At 37.4% G+C, this 27,465-nt stretch overlaps 3 protein-coding genes across 9 annotated transcripts; 1 reads left to right on the plus strand and 2 right to left on the minus strand.

The window, feature by feature from the left end:
* Positions 1-2,757: 2,757 nt before the first annotated feature.
* sco1 (synthesis of cytochrome C oxidase 1) lies at positions 2,758-6,926 on the minus strand. The gene is made up of 7 exons (XM_079641769.1): positions 6,615-6,926; positions 5,936-6,034; positions 5,270-5,360; positions 4,910-5,107; positions 4,417-4,509; positions 3,830-3,945; positions 2,758-3,716 (listed from the first exon to the last, which is right to left on the minus strand). The coding sequence occupies exons 1-7, from the start codon at positions 6,774-6,776 to the stop codon at positions 3,582-3,584; spliced, it is 894 nt and encodes a 297-aa protein (XP_079497895.1). The 5' UTR covers positions 6,777-6,926; the 3' UTR covers positions 2,758-3,581.
* Positions 6,927-7,380: 454 nt separating this feature from the next.
* tmem220 (transmembrane protein 220) lies at positions 7,381-9,632 on the minus strand. Of its 3 annotated transcripts, none has more exons than XM_079642319.1 (7): positions 9,303-9,632; positions 9,056-9,197; positions 8,945-8,974; positions 8,800-8,860; positions 8,392-8,515; positions 8,139-8,198; positions 7,381-7,774 (listed from the first exon to the last, which is right to left on the minus strand). In XM_079642319.1, the coding sequence occupies exons 2-7, from the start codon at positions 9,176-9,178 to the stop codon at positions 7,642-7,644; spliced, it is 531 nt and encodes a 176-aa protein (XP_079498445.1). In that variant the 5' UTR covers positions 9,179-9,197; positions 9,303-9,632; the 3' UTR covers positions 7,381-7,641. The 3 variants fall into 3 exon arrangements, with proteins under 3 accessions (XP_079498445.1, XP_079498446.1, XP_079498444.1); XM_079642320.1 differs by having other exon boundaries at positions 9,523-9,540; XM_079642318.1 differs by having other exon boundaries at positions 9,056-9,632.
* A 1,261-nt stretch (positions 9,633-10,893) lies between these two features.
* map2k4a (mitogen-activated protein kinase kinase 4a) lies at positions 10,894-27,266 on the plus strand. Of its 5 annotated transcripts, XM_079642313.1 has the most exons (13): positions 10,894-11,369; positions 12,186-12,221; positions 13,131-13,163; positions 16,811-16,913; positions 17,022-17,196; positions 18,046-18,165; positions 18,311-18,430; positions 18,515-18,566; positions 18,666-18,793; positions 24,689-24,766; positions 25,270-25,418; positions 25,745-25,790; positions 26,554-27,266. In XM_079642313.1, the coding sequence occupies exons 1-13, from the start codon at positions 11,219-11,221 to the stop codon at positions 26,665-26,667; spliced, it is 1,305 nt and encodes a 434-aa protein (XP_079498439.1). In that variant the 5' UTR covers positions 10,894-11,218; the 3' UTR covers positions 26,668-27,266. The 5 variants fall into 5 exon arrangements, with proteins under 5 accessions (XP_079498439.1, XP_079498440.1, XP_079498441.1 ...); XM_079642314.1 differs by lacking the exon at positions 13,131-13,163 and having other exon boundaries at positions 10,895-11,369; XM_079642315.1 differs by lacking the exon at positions 13,131-13,163 and having other exon boundaries at positions 10,895-11,369; positions 16,823-16,913.
* The last annotated feature ends 199 nt before the right edge of the window (positions 27,267-27,465 follow it).

Consider the following 27,465-nt stretch of genomic DNA (forward strand, 5'->3'; position numbering starts at 1 on the left):
CAAGTCATACGATCCATGAGCCACCGATGTACATTTCGAATGTCGACATACGTCAATTGATCAAAGGCAATTCTTTTATATAAAAATTGAAAGTAAATTTAAAAAAGAACAACTACATTTTGAGCAATATTAAGAAATAAAACAGCTCAATTCTACTGAACAGGAAAAGGGCCAGATGTGAATTTTTCTTTTGGAGCTCTGAGATTAAAGACAGAATTCTGAGTCGGAATATCAGAATTCAGAAAATAATCACTTTTGTTATTGCAAGTCAAATTTTAAGTTTTACTACCCCATATAAAAACATAAACACGCCATAAAGCACTCTTCACCAAATCCGACCCGCATGTTTCGCATAATGCAATTTCATTTTTGATTTCCACTGAATAGTGTTTGCAGGGGAACAAAATGCCTTGGATATTGTGGTTTTCAACTTTAGGCGTTTATTAAAAAAACTACAATTTATCAATCCAGAAATCAATTAGTTCCATTTTGAGGGCCCATGTGACGGCGGCGTGTGTCTGGCTGCTGAACAACTGCTGTGTTGGCTTTTCTAATCCCACTTCTAAAAGGAGGAATATGACAGGTGTGAAGCAGAAAATATATGAATGAAACAATACAGATTGGTGGTGAGTTGAGATTAGAATAAATGTTATGATTTTCTAAGTGTAGCTCTTAATTATTAATATAATGTTCTCCATTACAGTGTAATACATCATCCTCCTCCAACATAAGAAGGCTTTTAATGATATTATCAATCTGTGGTTAACCTCTGTCTGAAAGTAATTACTCATTATGGGAGAGCTCTATGTCCTTGACAACAGTAATAAGATTAAAAAGCAGCAATTTGAATTAAATATTCAATCCATCAGAAAGTGATTCTTCCAGAAATCAAGTGGAGAAATCCTCAGAAAATTAAAAAAGATAAAAAGATCACTATACATAAATATGTCTCCATACTCTCAAAAATCAATAATTTAACAATGCAAATTTAATCTGATACAAATATTGTATTTCTTTAATTTTAAAAGGGATATTCCAACATGTATTTTTCCTGCATTTTTAAAAACATTTAATTTAAATAATTTGTATAATTTAAAACGAATGTAACATTTAATAGAAAAATATTTCCTATTTTAGTTTTAAAATACATTTTTACGCATTATTTATGTCACATGTTTTGGTATAATCCAGTTTTTTTCCTTTGAATGTTTCTTTATTTTAATATAACCTCTATATGTTTATTCTAATTGAGCAGTATTTCAAACTATGAAGGCATATGTGCAGGTCTTCTTGCTGCCACTGTTAAAAACTGTCATTCCCCTAGTTTTAGGGGAATGATTGAATTAATAAAGAACTTTAATGTTCATTATCTCCCGTGGTGTTTGGCTAATTAGAACTCTTGTTTGTCTGTGAAAACATTTCCTAGAAGTTATGAATCCCATTGGGATTCATAAAGTAATCTGTCTCTCTCTATAGTTGGGACTCAATAGATGGAACAGCTGCCTCCTGATTAAAGAGATCAACAGTTCTCCGAGGGCGTGGTGCTGTGTTTCCTTTCAGCACTGTGTCTAGTTTCAAATATAAAACAAACATTTGATCGTTTTCTGTTTTACTTTATAAACCACCAATCACACATTATTTTCATAAACTGCAGTCACTACTATCTTTCCAAATATACAAGTTTAGCATTCAGTGAATTAATGGAAAGTTTACAGGCTTTTATTTTGTAGGAACAAAGGCCGGAGAGGAAAGTAAAATGGAAATTATTTCTCTACTGTCTTTATGACTTTTTGGTTTGCTTGGAGAGAAAAACGTTATGCTAGTTGAAACTGTTGTAACATTACAACCATGCAAATTTTACACAATTTGGTAAAACACAGTTCATGTACATGAAAAAATGTAAATGTATCCGGAAGAAGTGCTTTTAATCCCAATTATTAAAATGAGCATTACAACAACACACTTTTTTACCTTGCAAAACCTTTTATCCTCGACATGTTTAAAAGATTAATTTTAGGAAACTTGGAAAGCTAATTCTGGCAGAAAAACATTCTCAAGTCGTCAAATCTTGAGCAGTGTGATTGTAGTAGTGATCGCATGCATCACTCCAGTTCTGAAGTCTTTACACCGGTTTCCTGTCCGTCAAAGACTTGATTTCAAAATACTGCTGCTGGTTAATAGAGCATTGAATGGTTTAGGCCCAAAATACATTTCTGACCTACTGCTAAATTATGAACCGTCCAGATCTCTCAGGTCTTCTGGTATGCTTTGTGCCCACTGAGTCAGAACTAAACACGGAGGAGTCCAGTTATTATGCTCCAAATATCTGGAACAAACTCCCAGAAACCTGCCGGTCCACTTCCACTCTTACTACTTTTAAATCCAGGCTGAAGACTTTTCTGTTGCCACTGCTTTTAATTGAACTATTCATATAATACACTGTAATGTAACTGTTTTCATGTATGTTATACGTTACCCTTGTTTTATGCTTTATTCTATTCTCTTTATAATTGCTGTTTTTAATTGTCATTTTCTAATGTGATTCTGCTGCACTATTCCTTAATGCTCTTAATGTTTTATATTTTTGTAAAGCACTTTGAATTGCCTTAAATGTTGAAAGGTGCTATAATATGGATACACTTGCCTTACGACCACAGGGGGTCTCCAGAGTAACTCAAACCAGCTTTTGGTTAGTCCTGCTCATAAACATTTAGATGTCTGTTGTCTGTGGAATAAAAACAAATATTCAATGCAAAGCAGTTTTCCAGATTTTATCACAAAATCAAACGACAATAATCTACAGGTATTTCCTCATTATTTGCACCAGAGATCAGAGATATTAAGCTTGTGGAGCTGATGAGTGATTTTCTTTTCAAACAGTAAAGACATTTCAAGCTCTTTTTTCTTTCTGCAGCATTATGATATGTAGGGATGTCACAAGAACAGATCCTTCAGTAACAAGTCAATGCAACAAATCCAGAAAAAATACGTTTCTTTGTTCTTACCAACGGTAACATCAGTGCTCGGGAATAATGCTATCTAGGAAATCGAACATATTTTTGGGACACAGTAAACTCAATGTATTGGATGCATCTTATCTTTGGGATGGGCTAGATCCTTATTCTTTCCTGAAATGTCTTAATGTGAACAATATATCTGATGAAAGGGGAAGTTAACATTAGCATTAGCTATTAGCATTCGGTGAACAAGTTGTACTATGGTGCGTATATGAAACAGCAATATAAAACCCATATTTGAAAGGAGATTATGACCAGTATTTAATAAAGGAGTGTATGGTGAGGCATAATTATTTTCCGTGTTTTACTGTTGTATGGAATTTAGCGCAATTTAACATGTATTGGTATTGACTACATCCTTTCTAGTATTGTGACATCCCTAATGAAATGCATTCTCCTGCACAGCACTCATTAAAGGGATGTTCTGCAGTCCAATTATATTTGTAGAAAAGCATTAAAACAAATACAGGAAGCCAATATAAGATGGCAGTATTGATTAGTTCAATCAAACAAACACCTGAGGACAGAATCTGTCAGTCCGCAGCGGGCTTTAGGTGCTCCGGCTCACTTTGCCTTTTTGTACTTCCTCATATATGCTGCTATGGAGTTGCTGATCTCCACATTTCTTTTGTTTTGTCCAAAATACTCTACAAACTCCCCATCGGGTCCCACGAGGTACATGATGATGGTGTGATCGACCTGAAGACAGCAAGAGGAGGAAATCAGACCTCATGGGAAAAATTGTTTATTTTTTGTCCTTAAATATCCGTGCATTGTTATGAAACATGACAATAGAGCAGGTGATTACTCACAATGTAGTCGTTGTCTTCGTCCTTTGGTCCCTGACTGTAATAAACTCTGTAGGCTCTGGAAACCTGCTCGATCTGAGGCAGTGTTCCCGTCAGGCCAATCAGCTTTGGGGAAAACTCTGAAAAATAAATAATTAATCCATCAGAATTAAAGTAGTAAAATGCAAGTCATGAATTTCAATTTTAACTCACAGATATGTGTTAAAGTACAGTTTGTATTTCTAAATAGTGTGTATTTATCTGTGGATATTGTGTATTGATATAATGTGTTTATTCTTTTTGTCAAAAAAATGTCTTATTCTCTAATCACTTTTATACCAACAGCAAATTAAATGTTCTGAATCATATTGTGTGTTATACATAAACATAAACAAATAAAGGAACATCCATATATAAAATATAATTAGAGACAGTATAAAGGATATTCATAGTTATTAAACAGAGAGTCATAAATCTAATATAAATAAAACAAAGTATGTGAAATAGAATAAAAACGTTGCAAATAATGTGGCAAAGGCACTTAAACGTCCGTAGGTCTTGAGATTGAATTTGGGCCCCTTTATATGAAACAAAGAATTAGTTGTTTTTACCTTTCACATATTCAGCCATGGCCTCTGGTGTGTCCCGGTCAGGATCGATGGTGATGAGGAGTGGCGTCAGATTTGGAATCGATTTTATTTTATCTGTGTAAAAAAAAAAATACGAAATTGGGATATCAAAGTGTTTCTATAACCCTGTACAATTTGCTATTTTTAAACTCAATCTCAATTAAATGTGTTTATATCGTATTAAAAAATAATCTAACTACTTTGCACATTGTATAATGTATAAAGTATCCTTTGTTTTATTTAGTAGTAGTAGTTTGATGCATTATAGAGTATTATAACTTGTTTATTTATATTGTATACTGTGAATTCCATACAAAACTCAACAAATACTGTTGATTTGTAAATATTCAATGTTTATTTTATTTTTCATTCATGTACAATGCCTTTATAACCTCCTATTACTGCTGTGACTAAATATTTTCCCAAATCAATAAAGTACATCTATCTAATTCCTGATCAAAGCAGTTTTTATTACCTATTTCATCCACCACTTCGATCATTTTCTCTATCTCATCCGGACAGATGTCGGGGCAGTGAGTGAACCCGAAATAGAGGAGGACCCACTGCCCCAGGAAGTCCTCGCTCTTGGAGGGCTTGTTGTTGTGATCGATGAGCGAGAACGGACCTCCCAGCGCCGGGCGCCCGATGGACTTGGTCCGCTCTTTTTCTATCACTGCAAAGTACAACCGATCACCGATTCAGAACATGGGTCATTATTAGTTAACAGCTTTATCACTTGAATACATATGAGCTTGTACAGAATGTAATCTAATTATGTATTAACTTGTATCACACATTAGTTTGCACTGAATATTAAAAGTTGTACAATACTTACTTTCTTCCTTTTCTTTCTTCAAATATTTCATTGCTCCAAGCACAGTGCCTCCAATAGCGAACGTTATTGCTAAAGATTTCCATGTCACAGGCTTTAAAAAGGGGAGATAATTCATTGAAAACATGTTTTTTATATTTTAAGAGTTGGGTTTATTTATGTTAAAACAAGGTAATCAATCTGTTTCTTTAAATCAAATTAAATACATTGTATAATTGTCCAAAAAGGGTTACCAAGGCTTTTATAAACAGCAGAATTTAATTTGACAATGTCTTTAAGATTTTCCAAACTTTGTAAAACGTGTTGAATAGTCTCCATTTGAGCTTTACAACTAACCTACATTTGCAACAGTTTTTAAATGTGAATTGCTGAACGCTAAGGTAATCAAATGAATAAAACTGAACATGTCCACTAGTTTTCAACAAATTAAGATTGATTTTGTATACCATCAATATAGTTCCATGATATTTAGAAGTTATTTGGTCCAGCATTAATAATTGAGTGCAACAGATCTTGTAAATATTACCTTAGAGGAGAAAATCCCACATTTGAAGATATGTTGCATATATATATAGTTACATTTAATGTTATACTTCTCTTTCCTCATTAAAGAAATTGAATGTGCATGTCTTACACGTGTGAGAAAGAATACAAAGACATTCCACTTACCCCAGACTTCTTCTCTTTCTTCCCTGATTTAGGCGGTGGAGGTAAAGAGGAAAATGTTCTTGGGTGTTGATACAGCCTTTGTGCTGCTCTCACATTCACCTGTTAATAAATACACAGGTTACAGTTAGGTTTAAGTTTTACAATTAAAAATACAAAAGCATATCAAAGATAACACAAATATTCAGTAAAGGAAGTAGCAGAAAATAAAACTCTTACGTTACAATCTCTTTCACTCAATGGCTATAAAATATTAGGCATCACGCGTCACGCCAAACTCCATTAAAAAAAATGTGCTCACTTAAGGTGGTGCCCCATGATAGGGATAGGTGTCGTAACTGAACAGGTTTTTTTTAAATAATTAAGGAGGTTTTTTTCTCCCCAAATAACCTCAGCTAGTTTTTGTCAGCAGTAAGACATGTTTCTTCAAATATTATTAACATGTTTTGCCATATAAATACACTGACGCACAGAGAAGAAAAATAAGCTTTTAGAATGTAGTTCAACAGAAATGAGTGTTACATGTACCTTGCAGGCTGTAGGTAGTCTACAATGTATTAAAAGTAATTGATAAATGAGTGTTCTAACTATAAAGTCTATCAAAGAAGTTGACAGTGATGCGTACGTTTAATTGCCGAATATCTAAATGGAGTTTGGTGTTAGATAGCTAGCTTTGACCTACCAGGCAACAGTGAAGTCTCCGCGGTGACAGCTCTGTTTCTCTCTGGAAAACATTGTGTGCAAGTCTGACGGTCTGGGTCTGCTGCGTACATGTTCTTAAGAGTTTAACGTTACTGTGAAACAACCGGCATCCCAGGCTTTGATATAAAACACTCATGGCCATGTCTGGACCTTGACAGTACCACTTCTGTAACGAGGAAGCGCCGGTAAGTTTACAAAACAGATATGATACAAGGCGGAAAACTGCTGTTCTGGAGTCAGTCTTACATATATCTGTGTAAGACAACAAACGGAAAAGGCTGTTCGGAGATCTGCCGTTATTAAACAGGAAATTACGTCTTTTACATCTTCTTCTGTCATGCTGTTAGTAGTAGTGCTCTCTGCTGCCTCCTATAGGCCAAATAGTCTTAGTGCGGGGTGAAACTACTACAGGAAAAGCTAAACATTTTTAACTAAAATATTTACACTGGGTAAACATGAATCTTCCCAAATTGTTAACTTACTTTAAGATGATTCTTTTTTGTATGACAAGTTTTCTGAAAAGGTACAAAATGAGGCATTCCTTTATTAAGTATTTTGAGGATTTTGACCATCATTATATATATACCATCATTTGACCATACATTATAAAGTACTGTCCTAAAGAAACAATACATTTTTTCCAGTTTGTTGAAAATAAAATGTTCTAAAAAGAAGGCTCTGAATTGTATATTAACAAAGATAGATAAGAATGAAAATGCAGATGAAAAGTAAGAAATATAACTGTCTTTGATTCACTTTTTATTTTATTGCATATTATTTATACTTCAATTGACAGAAAAACAATGAACATTCCACAATCAATTGCACTTTATAGAGAAAAACAGTAGGTCAACATTTGATGAAAAATACTTTGATGAAAAATACTTTATGACAGCTCAACTGTCATATGTTTGTATTTAATGCTACTAAAAAATGTTAACTTGAGCAGCATCGTTGGTCCAGGGTTTTCCGTCAGAGAGCATAACAAAAGGAACAGTAGTTGATGTTTAAATAGCAGTTTTACAGTGTGAAGGCCAGTTTGCTCTCAGCTCTGTATTGATGTAATAGTAAAGCCAGGCCACAAAGGGGAACACTGTGATGGCAGTTGCCGTGGAGACTCTGAACATCCCCACCGGAGACCTGACAGAAAAGGAAAACACACATACTGTAAATAAAACAAAAGCCGTTTAAATAACTATATAAGACCAGCTTTATTTTCATAGAAAATGTATAGTCCTGGCCAAGAAAGGCAGCATTACAAATTGTTGTGAAATAGAAACAAAAATGTAACAATTTCCAATGTCCTAAGCACACAGAATAAAAAGATAACAAAATAATTGATTTAACATTCAAGTCTTTGCAGCTGTTCCTGGTTCAGTACACACCTAAGGAACAGTTGGTCCTGGAACCAAATGCACTAAGTTCCCATACATTTTACCCATAGGTAAGAAGGAGGAAACATTCCAAAAAGCGCCTACAAAAATGAAAATAATTCAAATGTTACCTTCCAGAGTGGCGACAAAGGAGAAGCCAAACAAGTGTCAGCATGAGACCAGAAAATTCTCTAAAAGAAAGAAAAAATATATTAAATGTCAAATTTTTTTTTTTCCTTTTACTCAGCATTTACTCTAGTTGCTTGTAATTATCTTTTTTTTTTAAAAGGCCAATGCTTCAGGGGAATTCATTGAAATAAGACTTGCAAAAAGCAGATCACTAAAGTGCTGCAGACTCAACACCTATTTAAGTAAACCGTCTACCTGCCCTCCTCCTCCTGGAAGATATCTGTGGTTCGCTCTTTACAAAGTCTCCATCCCAATATGGCAACCACAGCAGTGGAAATCATCACATGGAGATCTGCAATACGCCTCCATGGCAACGTTTCTGCATAGAGGAAAGAAAAAAAAACATGTACAGTCAGCTTTGCGGTGTTATGTGTTGTGCTGTCTTTAAAGTAGAACTTTACTGAGCTGTACAGTCATGATGAAGCCACTTGATGGCGTTATATGCACCTTAAAATAAGCATTAAAGCAAAGTTCAACAGCCTGCAAAGTGTGGAAGACTGGGAAATACTCAGGAAAGGAAGCTCTGAGATATGACCTGGGTTCAAAGTTTAAATACGCAATAAATGATCATTCATATACTGAAAAACGACACACTCTGTCTACCTGTCACATGGGGGTTCAATCCAATGCTTGCACACAGGACTGCGGGAACGCCATAACCAACCTGCAAGAGAAACGTTAAATATACATACAAAAATCACATCAATCTCAATAGACAAAATAATGTAGCAAATGGTTGTAATCTTACCATCCACAACCCTGCGTCTGGGTCGTTAATCTAAAGCCAAGACACCATATTTGTTAGAGCGATCCACAAAAAACATATCGAATTCATATAATTTAGAAATTAAAAGCTTACCTGAACATATGTTGCAAGAGCGAAGAACACAGACATGAAAAGGTTGCAGATTCGCCAAATGACAGAAAGCCATGACTCTGAGTTCTTCTCTTTGCAAACTTCCCCCATCGTTGTTTGTTTCATTTTGCTTCCCCGCCCGGGTCTGCGGGACGTAGAGATAGCAACAAGCAAACGCCATGACTCAGTCCTTCTAGCTGATAAAATATTGATATTTTTGTTTGATATTTACTACGACATTTGCACTGACTTTTTGGGACATGCACGCCAATTCCCAAATTATTTAGCATCTATATCTCCATAATGAGTCATGCACAAAGAAACACCCTCTTTTTCACGTTGTTTAAGCCGACAGACGATCATTTAAGGAGGATGTTCAGTGTTTTTCTACATTTAGGGTTGTATAACTGTACACATTACACCCAGGGGCACAGTCCTGTTTGATATATTGTTTTTAAACGCACTCTTACAGGAACTATGTAGCAATGTGAAAAAAAAGACCCCACACATGACACAGGTCTAACTACGTTGGCTTGATTATTGGACGTTTGGTTGCCCTGGCCCCTGGCTGTCCCGTACAACAAAACGAGCACACATTCTGCAAGACCGCAGTAACGTCAGTTACCTGTAAGGCAAAAATATAACTTCCGTTATTTCTTTACAAAATAAAATAATTATTGACTTTACATTTTTCAAGTTAATTAAGGATTTTTGCATTCATTATTATTACACAATGCATAAAGGCTTAGCAGCTATCCCACACATACAGGGACAGATAATAATATCATCAGTTAGAAAAAACTACAAAAAGAGTAAATTAATCAATATAAATAATTAGATAATAGTTTTTGTATGGGGTACTGTTCTACGCCTAAACTAATTGTCACTTCGGTTGTTTTTTCTGGGTAAATGACCGAGCACATTTTGATGATCTTGAAGGGATGAAACAGTTACCCCAAGTCAAGCTCCTTGTAATTCTGTAATTGTTCCCAGAGCACAGCTTAGTAAAAACTTGGCAACACATAAAATGGCATTTAAGTTATCTTAGGCTATGCCAAAACCTTGAATTTTCTTTTATTAAACGTTTATTGTAATGCTATGTTGTAGGGCTGTGCAATTAATCATATTTTAATCGCAATTACGATTTTGGCCTGCGTCAATTACGAAAACAACATCATCGAAAACAACGATTATTTTTGCTTTGCTAGGTTGTGACAGTGCACTGCAACATATTTGATCTAATTTATTTTAGTCTAATTTATTTTTATTTATCATATTTGTATATGTTTAGTGGCTTGTTGAAGTGCGCTCCAAAATATTTGTTGATCTTGTTTATTGATATTTATTATTTTGATATTATTTATTTATTTTAGTATTGGTTTTTCAGTTGAATTATAAGTTCAGGGTAATCAACAGTTAAAAAGATGCTGTTCAAATTATTATTTGTATTTATTTTAAAGTTCAATTAATGGATGTTTTCAAAGTCAATGAATAATCGTATTTAATAAGCGTGTTATCAATTATTGACCAAAATAATCGTGATTATGATTTTTGCCATAATCGAGCAGCCCCACTATGTTGCTTAAAACTATTCTTATTCTCATGTTAGTTGATGTACTTTTTTGTATTTATATTAACTTATTTTAACTTATTTATCTAACTGTTATTGCTATTTTATTGACATCAGCCTTAGTATTGTAATTTATAATAATATAGTAAGTTATTTGTTGTGTTTTTACTTAATTCCCATAAAATATACCGACATGGTTTTATTTTGAAGCAACCTAACATCACATCCGGCTCTGTCTCTGCTCACTCTCGTTGTGTTTTCTGTAGCTCCGGGACGCTCTGTGGGTGTTGACATGTCAGTGTCACTTGGTCAGCTGATTGCGGGTCTTAAAGCTTCTTGGCTAGTACTGCTAGCCAGCTTAGTTAGCTTAGCCTAGCTGGATGTTTGTTTTTGGTAACGTTACGGATCTGTAGCGTTTAACGTAGCCCGGAATTTTAAAATAATCGGAATAATTTCACGTATTTTAAACTATTCTACAGTCGCTACCGGATCGTTTTGCGGCCTAAAGTTGCCGTGAGGGAGGCAGTAATTATTGTGGCAGGGAGGGAAGGGTGAAGTTGTTCTCCGTGTATCTGCATTGCAGCCCGGTGCTGCTGATGGAATTCAAACACACAACAATGGCGACTCCCAGTCCTAACAACTCAACAACACCTAGCAGCCACAACAGCAGCAATAACGCAGGATCTGCTGCACACCACCATCTCCAGTCCCCCCAGCAGCACTTTACAACAATGAGCAGCATGCAGGGTAAGTAGGCAATGCTAACAGAGACGGTGCTAGTAGCTGGGATGGCTTACATTTTGCTGCAGTGAAGGTTAATGTTAGCAGCTAGCCGTGGGAGGCTCAGGCTACTCCCAGTCCTGAAAACATATTCCCGAGGGAACGGACCTGTATTTTCCCCCTGGAGAAACGTGTCAATTGTCAGCAACTAGAAAAATAATAATATACTGTTTCTTACAATATTCATGTTATGTCATTCTTACCATTTTGACATTTCGTAGCCACGTTACGTTCTATTTTCTCCTGTCTGGGGAAAATACTGCCAAACTCCGTTCAAAGAAATGTAAATTATAAATCGTAACTATATAACTAGCCAATTGTATAATATTTCATTTTTCAATTTAACAAACCGTAATTATTTATTGGTCTGCATATACAATCAGTTTATAATCATGCATTTGGATTGCACTTCCCTTGGCACTAATGACGTCTGTTGTTTCAAAATTGGCTTCATGCATCTTTCACACATAACATGGATTGTAAGAATAATATATGCCAAATTCATTAAAAATACCTTCAGCGTTGGGAAATCATGTCAAGTCATGTTCAATTGTCTGAAGGCGGTTGGCAATATACACAATCAAATTAAATTAATTGTAAAATTAGATGGGTTTAATTTATTCTTTACACCATTGTTATGCACGAGCAAGTACATGTGATGCATGAAGCTGCTCTGTCCTTTTTTATTTTTTTTTATATCTAAATCAATATCTTTGATTCAATCACAATGCTGTAAATGAATGCTGTATTTTTGTGCAAACAATCTCTCATTTTAACTTGCAGAGTCCAACACCTGCTGGAGATGTCAGAGTGAAACAGGTAGCTACACAGTTCACTGACTTCTAAGAGTAGAACAAGCATTTTATTAATAAGAAAAATGTCATACTAAATCAATCATTACAAGTTCTGGGAAGCAAATGTGCGTGTGTGTATATATGAAAAACTCTATTGTTATTATCATATATATATATATATGATAATAACAATAGAGATTTTCATGGTTTAAAAATTCAGTCCTGAATGATGTTTACATTGTGTTTGTATAGTTAGCGATTGGGAAATGTATTTTCTTGAATGTCTTTCACCTGATGGTATAATTAATTAATACAAATAGTCATCATTGAGATGGCAGGCTTTATATAATTTGATTTTATAATAATGTATTGAGTTTTTTAATGTGTATTTATGTACTTTGATTCATATTCCCCTGATCATGTTTCACCTTTTACCTTACTGCTGCTAACTAATGATTCCTATCTCCTGACATGATGCTGAATGATGGTGAGATCTCCCCGAGAAAATGTTTATTCAACTTTTTATTATTTTTCACGGTGGTAATTCATTCTCACTCGTAGTTCCCCTTATATTTTTGTTTCATTTTGCCTCCATTATCTGTTACACTGAAACTTGACATGCTCGCATTTGTGTTATAAATGTGCATGCTAATGCATTACCTTCCCTATGATGCATTTCACCTGCGATAGATATCTCTGACATGTCGGTGGAGCAAGGCCAATTTCTGTGATTATTTTATAGACCCTGGAACTGGAACCTGGTTTGTTTGGTGAAAAAATTGGACACCATTTTATATTTTACAGGAGGATGGGATTTTAGCAAAGGGAGGTAACATTAGGTCTAACTAACAAACAGCCTTCTTGAAGAGGATAAAGAAGCTGGCTAACTGAAGGTGAAATATGAAGAAAATAAAAGCTGTCTTCTCACCTCTAGGGTTTCAGATAAACCTGTCTGGAGCTCCCCCAAGTAAGCCAAACCTCTTTTGCTTCAGCACCAACAGTTCTCATCCCTTTGTTTCCGCCTGACAGTCTGGTATGGGGGAGTCTGTCCTGCTGTTCTCCACTAATCCCAGTCAAGACTTCTGATGCTTCAAGTAGGCTTGTGCCGGTTGCTACTAGCTCAGATGACAGGATAAAGCTGCAGCTTGTCAGACACCTGCACTTACTGTATGGAACTTTTATGAGTTTTACAAAGAGCTTTAATAAATCATAGCCTTTTTCCCATCAACTACCTACTGCAGAATTAAAGGGATAGTTTGAAGTGAGTTTATATAACCAAACCTACAGTTGGAGGAAGTTAAGAGAAACATACAGGAGTACCAGCAGGAAGCTAAAACATATTTTTGAGACCTTCAAAAATAAAATCAGTCCAAGTGTAATTTACATTTAGCTTATTTCGCCTAGACCTAATCTCTCCTCAAAACCACCAGTCTCCATTGACAAAAACAGTCATTTTAACTCTCAGTTACACCAAATTATCTTGTCATCCAGTGCCTAGATTGGTTAGTTTGTTTGTGTGATTATGTCACCTTGGTGAATCCTAACTAACAACGTAAAGGTCCCATGTCATGCTTTTTCAATTATTACCCGTCCCCTTGTGTGTTATGTAGCTTTTTCTGAATGTAAATGGTCTGCAGAGTCACAAACCCTCAAAGTACACCCTGTAGGGTGTAAAACTCAAACAGTCTATGCTGCCCCAGAACGCCTCGTTGGAGATTTCTCTTTTTCTTCCTGGGTACAGTGATGTATTGGGTATAGTGACGTAACTTAACGGCTCCGCGGACTTCCTCACACACACACACACACACACACACACACACACACACACACACACACACACACACACACACACACACACACACACACACACACACACACACACACACACACACACACACACACACACACACACACACACACACACACACACACACACACACACACACACACACACACACACACACACACACACACACACACACACACAATCTTTTCTCCGCGGATTTCTCAGCCTGAGACTCAGAGCCAGGCTGCAGGTGTGTTTGTGGGTTCGGGCTGGATTTAGCTGTGTCTCGCAGACCCCACGCAGCAGCCAGGAGACAAGACCAGTAACCCAGCTCACACTGTCCGCTCCTCGCAGCAGCGAGCCCCGCAACATCCCGCCAACACGGCACCCAGACCCCACGCAGCATTCTCATCTGTTTGTCATTGCTGCTGTCATTTTCTGGTTGCTAACAAACGCCATTGTAAAACATAAACACACATCAGAGCACAGTGGGCTTATAGGGAGGGTGGGGGGGGGCAGGAGCTCCAACAAAGCGTTTAGGACAGAGTGAATACACATACTATACAGAGATGCTGTATGAGAAACCAATGTGAGTTTGGAAAATTGAACAATATAAATCTATTCTAGTAGACCTCAACAATGGAATTATGATCAGTAGAAATGGCCATGACATGGGACCTTTAAAACGACAATGTCACATAATTACACAAACAAACAAAATGGTAGACCAGTAACTTCCCTTTCCTGCAAAGTGGAATTACTGTTATTATCAATGTAGTCTGGTGGCGGTCATTGATAAAGGCTTAAGTTATCCGTTAGAAAAAGGTCTGTCTGACGGCTAGATACACATAACAAAAAAAGTCTAAATGTAGTATACATTAAAACTGATTTATTTGTTTTTTAAGGTGGTTAAAGAGTTTTCCGCTGCCCCCTTTCACAGGAGTACATTGCTTAGCTTCCTGCTGTTACCCTTGATTGTTTTTCTAAACTGCATTTGATGTAGGTAAACACTGAATATAGTTCCTCTTACAACCCCACTTCAAAAAATCCAAACTCTCCCTTTAATGCGCCACCTTAACTGTGCAGTTCAGTTTCCTACTTATTAGACCATTTATAGGTAAGTTGTATTTGCTCTCATCGGCATAAGCCTAAAACTCAGAGCTTCCATTGATATTTTAAGATCCTTTGTCCTTCCTCCGTGTGAAACAACATTCCTCCAAACTAAACAATGTTTGTAGTAATACAATTCCTAATAAAACACTGTAATGGAAGCTCTACCTCACTAGTTTTCAGAGTGCAACTAACAAGCAATAGTAGTGCCTGTAGTGTTGTCACTTCAACCGGTTTGTGTTTTTTGTATTGGCATGGGTGCCCCTCAGCATAGCGTCTTGCTTGTTGAGACAAGGTACACACACTCTACAGTTGTCATTTCAAGCGATGTTTTGCATTCAAAGCCGACGGGAGTTCAAGCGCACACATTCTTGTGGTATTTGGGTGGAGCGAGCTGTCCTACGATTCGGAGGTGAAATCAAAGCAGTTGGCCTTGAGAAGCATGTCATGTGTATTTATAAGTGCATTGTTTTCCCCTTTTTATTTAATGTTTGGGTTGGTGTGTGTGCACTCTGAATGTAGGTGTTTGTGTGGGATTTGTTGCTGCATGCTTTTGTTTTCTTTCTTCATTTAATACAAGATTTAAATGTATATATGTAAGAAAGTGGTGGAGTTAGTATTAGAGCTTTAGATAAGCACATTATCGGAGGCTGTTGTTGAACAGGTGACACCAGCATAATATTTTCTTCATGACAATTTGATTTGACAAATCAAAGGGTAGGATACATTCTAGGATTTCAACTTTTCTTAATTAGTTTTCATGATCATTTTGTATTGCAAATACATCTATAAAGAAGATGTATTGCAATAGAGTATCGGCTACTCTAAGTGTAAGGACTATCCAGTCCAGAAAATCTTACTGTAATTTCTAAATCTAATGATTGGATAACAGCCGAAATGTAAACATCATTTAATCTTATGATATAATGATGCAACCATACAGCTTCCGCAGTCCCTGGGTAGATATTTGGGATTTTTGGTATACAACAGCCATTTTTTCTTAAAAATGCTGAGTTAAGGGCAAGAAACGTTATGTGTTATTCTACATTTTGAATGGTTAATAATTCCTATAAAAAGACCAAAGCTACCAACACTTCTGATCAAGCAAACAGGAGGAAATTGTAAATGTCTTGGGACTATTTTCAGCGGCAGATTAATCCACATGTGGTGCTATAGTGAGTATTAGAGGCATTCATAGTCAAAATAAACTACTGTGTGTTCATGGTAAAGAAGGAACATGTCACTCAGTACAATAGTGTCCCTCATTGATGTGTTCTTAATAGTTGTTGGACAACAATGGAGCTCTATGGCACAGAGGAGTAAGCTTTATCAGGCTTATATACACACAGTATTCCTAAGGAGATGCATTCTGTGATGGTTTGGGTCTTTTCATGGGACTTTTTAACAATGAGGAGAAAAACTAATCATCAGTTATCCCAAGGTGAGTATATTCTTGGAGACAAAACACATTTGTAATGAATGAAGCAAAACCTCTATATATGGTGATGCAATAGTTCTTTCCCATTTTATAGAAAGCATGACATCCATTGGTTTGAGTACATTTGGATATATTTCGCCTCACTCCATCTGTTATCACATTATATAGTTTGTTTTGTCACTCTTAATTTTTACCTTTCATGTGCGGTGAGGTTTCCTCAGCGTTTCCTACTTTATCGAAGATCTGATCACATTACTGCTTTGTTTTATTCCTTGCTCAGGTAAACGCAAAGCTTTGAAGCTGAACTTTGCCAACCCTCCGATCAAACCCACCACCAGATTCACACTGAACACGGCCGGGCCGCCCTTCCAGAACCCGCACATGTGAGTGACCCTTCGTCTGTTGTCATGTCATCCTAAAATAAAGCCAGTAATGCTACATAATGATGTTTCAGTTGGTCTCTACCTTCACACACTCCTGTTTTCTGGCAGAGAGAGGCTGAGAACACACAGTATCGAGTCCTCAGGGAAGTTGAAGATCTCCGCGGAGCAGCACTGGGACTTCACGGCCGAGGATCTCAAAGACCTGGGCGAGATTGGACGAGGGGCTTACGGCTCCGTCAACAAGATGGTGCACAATCCCAGCAACCAGATCATGGCGGTCAAGGTGATCCATCTTTTGATATTCTAAAAAAAACATTACAAATCATAACAAATAGTGGGGTTTTTTCAATTAAAAGCACATCCCTTATGTTCGCCTTTTTTGATGTTGAGTTAAACTTCATATAGTTCTACTCTCATTTTTCTTAATGAAACATTACGTTTGTAACTTTTCTTGTATTAACAGAATATTTATGTATCAAGATTTTTATGATACATTCACGCACTACCAGGTAAAAATAAATTGGCAACGGTTTATTGTATGTTTTTCCGATAAACTTGAATTAATTCAGTTGTTTTAAGGACGTTTCATCACACCATTAATATGGCAAGAAAGGGAATTATGACTTTCCTTACAAAAGGTGAAACAACTATAGTTTTGGTGGTTCACTGAACACATTAAAACACTGGATCCAGAAGGCCGTTTAACATTTTATTGGTTTGTGGATGGTACAACATGGGTGTCAATGGATGTGGATCTCTAAATAAAAGAATATTGGCAACATATTACAGGTCTTACAATATGGACAAGCATAATAATCCTGAATAAGGTTCATTATTTTACTTCATACTATCATACAACGCAGCCACAGGAGTAAACTACTTACTTTTCCTTTAACATCGACACTAGTGATTCAGGTAGAGAGGAGACTTGGGAGTTTTAACAAAATGGGTATATGTTAAAAGGATTTTAGTTACTACAGTGATATTTAATTGGGTTTGCAGGGTCATGGAATTTCACTGGTATTGATATTGACCAATAACTTTCCAATCTAGTACCATACCTAATCTATGTGAAGATTTACACTATGTGTTTGTTTTTTTATAATTCTGTGCATTGTTTTTTTTCCCACAGAGAATTCGATCCACAGTTGATGAGAAGGAGCAGAAGCAGCTGCTGATGGATCTGGACGTGGTCGTGAGGAGTAGTGACTGTCCTTACATCGTGCAGTTTTACGGTGCTCTGTTCAGAGAGGTGCATACCATTTTCTACATTATTCTTTTCATTGTATTAACCTCTGTTTAATTACTCTTTTATCTTCTTTGTGCTGTCATATTTTATAAATGTGTGTTTATAAATTGAACTTCTCAAACTCATGACTACCTTTCTTGTGTTTCAGGGCGACTGTTGGATTTGTATGGAACTTATGGCTACCTCGTTAGACAAATTTTACAAATTTGTATATTGCTCATTAGACGACGTGATTCCGGAGGAAATATTAGGAAAAATAACATTAGCTGTAAGTTGTTCTTGGACCACTTTTAAAAAATGTAAATGCCTAATGTTCGATTCCTGCTGCTAAAGATTCCATTTTGTTTTGCAGACTGTGAAGGCACTTAACCACTTAAAAGAAAACTTGAAAATAATACACAGAGGTAAGACGTTACATAATCTCATAATTAACTTATTTTATAGACTCTTATTGGTAGAAAATCAGGTGTCTTTTTTAACCTTTTCTCTCCTCCCTCCCTCAGACATTAAGCCGTCAAACATCCTCCTGGACAGGAATGGCAACATCAAGCTGTGTGACTTCGGCATCAGCGGCCAGCTGGTGGACTCCATCGCCAAAACCAGAGATGCAGGCTGCAGGCCCTACATGGCTGTAAGTAACTCTCTCCTTGTTAAAAATGATGATGTTACACACTAAAAGGGGCCTTATTATTCTCAGTTCATTTGTATATTTAGTGCCTCTACTGTGACATGTCTCCATCCTCTAATGTTCAAAAAGCTCTTTATTTTTCTCATACTGCCTTAGCTGCAGCACCTCTTTTTTCACCCTCTGTCTGAAACCAGAGCCCAGTCTGCTCTGATTGGTTAGCTGGCCGACTCTGTTGTGATTGGTCAACCGCTTAGAGATGTCCTATCCCTTAGCATATCATGTACAATGTGTTGGAGTGCTAGCCAGTAGAAGAGTGAGTGTATATAGTGATATCACTATGTTACGGAAGTAAACTAAGGAGTCCAATGGAGGTTTTTCGACAGGAGGCGGGGACACCCTCTGGCACCAACTTTGGGACTTTAGCCTTTACAATAGCTACACAGTGCTTTCTGCTTCCATACTGTTTTCTGCCACACTCACAACTGGTTTCTGATACAACAGCACGAGCAGCTGGAGAAAACAAATATTAGATGCTGAATCATTTAAAAAGTGTTTGTGATAAAAACAAGCGCACTTATGCCCCTTTCACACCAATGCGGTTCCAGGGCCGGTTTGGAGCTAGAGCCTGAAAAGCACCTGTTTTTCCTGTTCACACCGCAGCGGAACCGCCTCTAAGCTCCGAAAACTGGTGCTTTTCAAGCACCAACAATTTTTCGGTCTAGAAGCAAGCAACACTCTTACGTCGTAGGCGGGGGCAGGGGTAGGGGCGGGATCAACCTGAGCAATAACAGTTCATGGCGAGTCCGGCAAATTAAAGATGTAACAAGCAGTAGCGCTGACCAAAGTGACTAGAACGCAACCACACAGTTATTTTAAAAAACGCACTTTATAAAGTCAGGCAACACTAACCAGGCTTAGTGTGATTCTGTTTATTTGTACCTTACTTTGACCATCCGCTCGCTGTCATTGTTCATTGTGGAGAGCAGGCATACGTTTTGTTTTGTATTATAGCAGCTATCGGATGGAATCCATACATGGGCTGCACAGGTTGTCATGACTCATGTCCGACTATCACAAGTAGAATCATAATGAAAAATACGCCGGTAAAATGTGCCGGCTTATGCAACAAGTAGTCAAGATAGTCAGTTTAGCTTGGGTTGCTATGCTAACATCACCCATTTTATACCAGAGAAACTTTCATAACAGCGTTGTGATGTCAAACAGCGGGCAGCCCTGCAGCGGTCGGATGAACCACGGCACTCTGGAGAAAAGTATGTCGGAGTCGGGAGGCCTGTTAACTTATTCCGGCAAATTACTCAGACCTACTAATTGACCTAACAGAAGCTATTGAGTCCATGTAAGTTTACTGCTTGGCTCAGATCCCCCAACGTGAGCAAGATCTCACCTCTACTAACTCCTGAGGAACCAGGTTAAATTAACTGCTGTTTCAATTCAGATGGCCCGCTAAATCTGTTTAAGCGATCCCAAATGATTTTGATATCAGTAATGAGATGTGGACCTACCTAAGTGGCAGTGTGGAAGATGTGCATTTCTTACCTTTCAAGCAGGAGAGGAGAGATCATATTTCTTTTAAGTTGTCCCAATCCAAAAGGTGGGATCAGTTTATTTGAAGAAAAATTGGTACACACTTGTACAGGGTTTTTACCTTCTCTTGTTACAACATGACAATCATACAGAATATTTCATGCTGTGGTCATTTTCTAATATGAAACCTCAATTCACAGTTTTACATTTATTACACTAAAGTGTAACTTCAACTGCCCAATTCAGTTGTGACATTAAAATCTCCCGACACAATTTAGAGGCATCTCCTCATAAAAGGTCGGTGATAAAAACCACATTCAAACTTTCATTCAACAAACAAATTCTTATACACACCTATGTCCAGCATGAATTCAGAGGACCATGGCTTCGTATGATTAAAAGCAACACGATCATCGACCCGACGCCGTTGGGGAGAAAATACGCGACGTAAACGGTGATGTCATGACGCAGCATCGGCAGCACCAGTCGGGCTCTGGGCGGTGTGAACAAAACATGGGCTGAAAAGAAAAACCGGTTCCGAACCAGAAAAGCTCTAGCTCGGAGCTAGAACGGGAACCGCGTTGGTGTGAAAGGGTCATTAATGTACCAGCAAACACACACACACACACACACACACACACACACACACACACACACACACACACACACACACACACACACACACACACACACACACACACAGACGTCTCTTATATCGTCGGAGTGCAATGGTGCATGTTCGACCAGTTTGCAGGCTGCAACAAACGTGTGAGACACACACAGCATTTAGCGAGGAGAACCTCACATTTATTAACATAAAATTAACAAATTCACTTCGTTGTGGGGTGGCAAAGGGCCTGGGATCCAGAGGAGAGTCAGGGAGAGACTGTGACTCCGGCAGCTGAGCTTAGGTACATGTAGGTCCTGGGGCACTGGCCAAGTGTCCTCAGCTCCCCCCCCTCCAAAGACCAGCAACGCACACAGACACACAGGCAACACGCAACAGGCTCTGTGACCGTCACAGTGCATTAATCCGTTCAGAAGTTATGAGCCTTTTTGTCTTACGCCACTCTCACTGCCACACACGCTTTTTGCCATGTGGCATGAAAACAAACACACACCTCCGCAACCAAACACTTCGCCTGCATGCCAGATTTCAGCCGCTTATGTCGAAAACATTTGGATGACAAAGGTGGGGCAATATTTGTGAAGCCAACCACCAACAGAGCCACATAGTGACCTAGAGAGCAGCAGGTCGGGGTTAAAGACTGAGTTAAAGATCTATTAGTTTATTTGATTAATACTAAATCTCTGGGTTTTGAAAGTAAAAGTCTCTCATGGATAGACCTTCTGCAACTCTATTCTGTATGTAAATCACATAATTCAGTCAAATAAATGGTGCTATAAGTCAGGACAGGAGTCTTACTCAGGGTAGCAGATATATTCTGGTGTGTGTGTCTATAAGATACATTTTGATGAATAAGTATTGCCTCGACTGATTAAAACCTGTCAATGAGCAGTTTATGTGTGTAAATACACACAGCATTGTTGAAGAGCTGCAGCGGTTTAAAGGGGCGATCTCAGTGTGACGTCATCACCGGAGGTTATTTTCTGTTGGGGGGTTACATCCCGCAGCAGTTTCCATTCTAAGTTTGGTGAGGCTCTATCAGCATACCCCCCCCCCCCACTCACACACACACACCCTGCCCTGTGTAAGGCTCAGGAACTCAGACTGCAGGAATCTGTGCTGCAGTTTCTTGTTTCCAGCTGGCACAATCTCCAGGTGATGAACACTGCGGTGCTGCAGATTCAGTGACGTAGACAATATGACTTGAGGACAGCTGTGGAGTTATTGCGACCACAGAGTTTAGAAGACATCTTTAACTCGACAACAATTGGAGTTGGATGCAGGAGGAATTTATATTTGAATGGTTAAGTTGAAATTACACAATGTGGTTTTTGAAAGGCTACATATGTCTGGAAGTTGTTGTTTTCTACGACATGGAGCCTCGTGTTGTGTGGCTTACTAAGCAGTTTATGTTTTTTATTTAATATTCTCTTTAGATGTTTTAGAATTTTGTAAACTGGATTCCCATTTACTGTGTTCTTATAGGTTGTGAATGTAAATTAAACAGTTTAATGTAGTATGTAAACATGCTAAAAAATAATCCTCATTGACTGCAGATTGAGATTCAGTTCGTAATGATAACCGATGAAAGAAGGTACGATTCCTCACATCGGAGAATCTAGAACTTTTGAATTATTTGAACTTTAGATCACTAAAAATAATTAACATCTTTAAAATTGCTGTCTAATCTGCAGAAATAAGTCAACTAATTGATAGTTAATATAACTGTTTTGATATTTGATATATTTTTAAAAGTTAAAAATAATTATTTCATGCACAGAAATTCCAAAATGCTGTTTTCAGCCATTATAATGTATCAGATATCATGGTTTTCTCTGTAAATATCATATCAAAATTTCAAAAATGTTGTGTTTTGAACTTGAAACCAGACATTTAAAGATATCTCCCTAAAGTTTTTAAGAAACTAGGACATTTTAGCAGACTAATTGACAATGAAAATAATCATTAGTTGCAGCACACGTCTAATTATTTTCTCCACTAGTATAATTTTGACGATGAATTTGCTGAGGTGGTGCAGACTGAACACTGGGCTGTGGCAGATGTGAGCGTGTCTCTGCAGTGTTCAGCTGCTGCTCCATAACGGCTGCAGGCTGCAGCACACACTGTACCGCTCTGTGCGCTGACATCAGCATCTAAATCAGGCCCTCTGAAAGTGGGCCATCGAGGGGCTTCCTCCTCCCTGCACCACAGCAGACTTTCTGCAGCCCTCCACACCACTTTGCCTCTGTGATGAAGGGGAAAGAGGGCTGTGAATGACAGGAGGGAGGCTGTAAGGCACGCAGAGCCTGAGAGGCAGGACTGAGGGAACACGCTCCTCACGTGTGCGCTGATGGCATGTGCTGCAGGTGAAAACACGCCCGAGGTGATGGGCTGTCTCCGGGGAGAGTTTGTGGAGCAATGGATTTGTTTTGACCCACTTTAAGCAGGAGCACCTGTTTCTTTATTGTTATGTAGTCTGGAACCAAAGGACTGACATTAAAAAATATATATTTCCTCATTAGAATTGTTAAGAACGACCTCACTTGGTTTAGGCTATATACATGTTGATGTGAACTGAACCTAAAATATCCAAAATATTTCAGCATTTTTTTAACCCAGAGAAATCCGTAATTATAATCAAGGTATTGGTAAGTTTCATTTGTTTTCCTGTGATTGCATCGTTTCTCTTTCGAGCATGCGACAACATTGTCTGCCACAGCTCACTTCCTATCTAGTTTTTTCTTTTTATATGATTTTTGAATCTTTTTCTTTACTAGATGAAGGATTTTTGTCACGGACATTTGGATTTTAAGTAATTGGAGAAACAAGCTGGGCGAATTTCAGAAAGTGAAACTGCTTTTATTCAGTTTTATTTTGACTGGTTTTATGCACTGAGTTTGTTTATCTACAATGTACATACATATCCTCATGGGCTTTGAAATGCAACACTTTTCACATCACAAAACCCCTAATCTTATTAACAACATATAATATCTCATGAGGTTGTTTACGTTCAGCTTTATACTTCCCTTTTTTAAGGAGGAAAAGATGTGGAGGTTTCTGTTAAAGGTTAAAGGTGAAAAACACTTTTTGTTATATTCCATGGAATGCCCTTAACATCCCGATAGCAATGAATATATGAAATGCTTTGACAATAAATACATAAAGATATCTAAAAAATATCTGGATGGCCTACCTGCCTGTCAGCCTTCCATCTGTGCACACATTTATCTCGTGCCCTCATGTGCGCGTTTGTGTGTGTTGGAGTAGGGGCTCTGTAAGGAAGTCTGAAGGAAGAGGCAGATTTTTTCCAGTTGTGTATTTTCAAATTCTAGCGCACTCGAACTGGTTTCTCCCAATTACCTACCCTATCTTTTAATGCTGAGAAAGTATTTGAGGCTTTAAATGCAACACACAGTGACATCTGGTGGTTTGCTAAACGTACAGCAGCACTTCACATCACCAGTTATCTAATATACTGTATGTGCTGTAAAAATACTTTTACAGTAGGATTTTACTACATGTGTTGTACAAAAAGCCTAAATATAGAATAGACATTGTTTTTGTTATTGCACAAAGTTTATTGACATGTTGTATTGGTGGTGCATTCACACATATCAAACAGTAGGAAAAAATAAAGCAGAATACAAAATTAAGTAACTAAATGGGGATTTAAGCCTAAGCATGTTGGTTAAAGTGTCATCCGTTTCCTGTTTGGATTTCAGCCCGAGCGAATAGACCCCAGTGCGTCTAGGCAGGGCTACGACGTCCGCTCAGACGTCTGGAGTTTGGGAATCACACTGGTGAGTCTTCACTTCACACTCATGGAGTCAAATCATGAATAAATAAGATAGATAAATAATTAAAAAATAGCTTTAAGCTCTAACATCTAAGTTGCCTCATACACTTGGATACCCATTACTCCTAAATGATGAATTAAGAGTCAGCAAAACTGTGAACATGTCCTAATTGCTCAGTATTGACTTTATTTAAAGTACACAATGCATTAACTAGTTTCATAGCATTGTAAACAACATGCATCAATGTATATACTGTTTGCATTATAATCAAGTACTATAGTAAAGTAAAATAACTGTATGCTAGAGTTTACATATTAGAAGGAAGTAGGGAGGGCTCTAATTGTAAAAATCCGGAAGTGTTTCTGTTATAGTGTACAATTAAAGGAGTTTTGGAATAACTTCAAAGGTTGTCTTCCTGTCAAGAAGCAAGCATTATTATTTTACACCTGCTTTTGTATCTGCAGTTTTCCTTGTATACCATATGTAATGGCTATGTTGTGTTTCAGTACGAGCTGGCCACAGGCAGGTTCCCCTACCCGAAGTGGAACAGTGTGTTTGACCAGCTGACCCAGGTGGTGAGGGGGGACCCCCCACAGCTCTGCAACTCTGAGGAGAGGCGCTTCTCTCCCAAATTCATCTCCTTTGTCAACGTGTGGTGAGGAAACACTGCTGGGAACACATTTTGCACAAATCTGTTTAGGGCTGTACTGAAGAGTTAGAAGCTTTTAAGACACACATTCAACGCTTTATTTCAAAACCTCATTAGCATTTCTAAAGGAAAAAAAATAAGTCATTCGGTGCAGACCTGAATATGTTAAAAAAATTGAAAAATAATGTTTGGAATTTAAATGATTTTTTAATATCAGGGCATTGTACCTGTTTAGACTCCAGCTGTATCCTCTGTCCTGCTGGTGGAAAAATTACTGAACTGCATTCCTCTTCCTTTTAACACTTTTTTTATATTTTCCGTCCTTCCTCTAGCCTTACAAAGGACGAGTCAAAAAGGCCAAAGTACAAAGAGCTACTGGTAAGTTCTGTAAACATTCATGAAGTTCTAGAAAAAGGTTCAGAAATGTATTTTACTCTGTTCAAACCAGGCAGTGTTTTGTGAATAGTCTTAAACATGTGGAAATTTTTTTACTTGAAGGTGTTAAGGTTTGAAATATGCTTTAATTCTAGCAAACACCCTGAACAATTCTTGAATTTCAACAAAATCTGGTGTTTCACAATCACTAGTATAATATCTATTTGTTATTTTTGGCAACTCATCAACATTTTAAAAATCATTTTTTAATCAAACAATCAAAGTCAATATGAACAGCTGATAAAAAAACAAAGTGATATTATATATTGACCGCTGAAAAGAAGGGTGCTGAAAACAATTGAAAATACATTTATATAAACAATTTGAATGTGCCTTTCAAATAACAAAACAAAATAATAAATTGAGTTAGAATAAACATGGAAAATGAAATATAGAAAATATTTTTTAAAATATTATCAATTACAATGAATGTATACTCCAAGAATCTGGGCAATTGCAAATACATTTATATTGATAATTTTTATTTGATTCTCAAATTAATAAGCACATTAAAAATTAATCTAATAATGCAACAAATTCATTAAATTAAAGACCTCAAGAATCTGGATATGTTTGGTTAAGTAACCTTGAAAGTGTTTGAATTTACTCTGAATAAATATGAACCCTGGTGGTCGTTATTTTAATTGTATGTTTTGTAGGAGGTGGTATTTATCTATATCTCTTCTTGTTTCCCTGTCCACTGCAGAAAGATCCGTTCATCCAGATGTACGAGGAGCGCTCGGTGGACGTGGCGAGTTACGTGTGCCGGCTCATGGATCAGATGCCGACGTCTCCCAGCTCACCGATGTATATGGACTGATGGCACGACAAGACACACAAACACAACTAAATATTCACCATGCAGTCTGCAACAATAGATGCATTAAAAAAAAAAGAAGAAGAAAACAAAACAAATCCTTGTGTATATTTGCTTGGTCCCCTTATTGCAGTGTTAAAAGAGAATTGTAAAGCCTAAAAAAAAAACACACCATTTGCAATAACAGTGGTGTTATGTCTGTATAATATATCAACACTTCTGTTTCTCTCTTGTTCACAAATACACAGTTATGTAAGTATGATAGCAGCTGAATCAAACAATCATCTAAATGAGGACACATCTCAGTGGTTAGTATAAGAAAATAATAATAATAATAATGTGGAACTTGTATTTATATTTGATTTGGAGATTCTTCAACATACTGGAATCATGCTCTTTTGTGAATTGTCCCACCTCTTCCATGTACGTAACTGAAAGCATTGTGTTTGGTATGTTAATGGAACTTTGCTTCTCTGGGTATAAAGCAGTTTAAAGCGTGTTGGTGGGCAGAATCGTGTTAGACCTGCAGTCCGTGCTGAGGGGCTGCTGCCCTCGCTGTACAGTGGACTATATGCTGATATATGAATAAAGACGGAGAGGAAGTGTGTGTTCTGTCTCGTGTTTTTCCCCATTCATTGAACATAATTAAGGCTTTATATCATTTTGTTTAACTTACAGCAATGCATTATTGTAGAGATTTGATTTTTAACTTGGTACTTCGTGAGGTTTCAGTTCCTTCCTGGGGACTGCCAGGTACTTGGCCCCTACTTCTCCCCAGGCTCCTTGTACTTTTAACTTTTT

Source organism: Notothenia rossii, assembly GCF_949606895.1.
Source record: "Notothenia rossii genome assembly, chromosome: 8".
Lineage (NCBI taxonomy): Eukaryota > Metazoa > Chordata > Actinopteri > Perciformes > Nototheniidae > Notothenia > Notothenia rossii.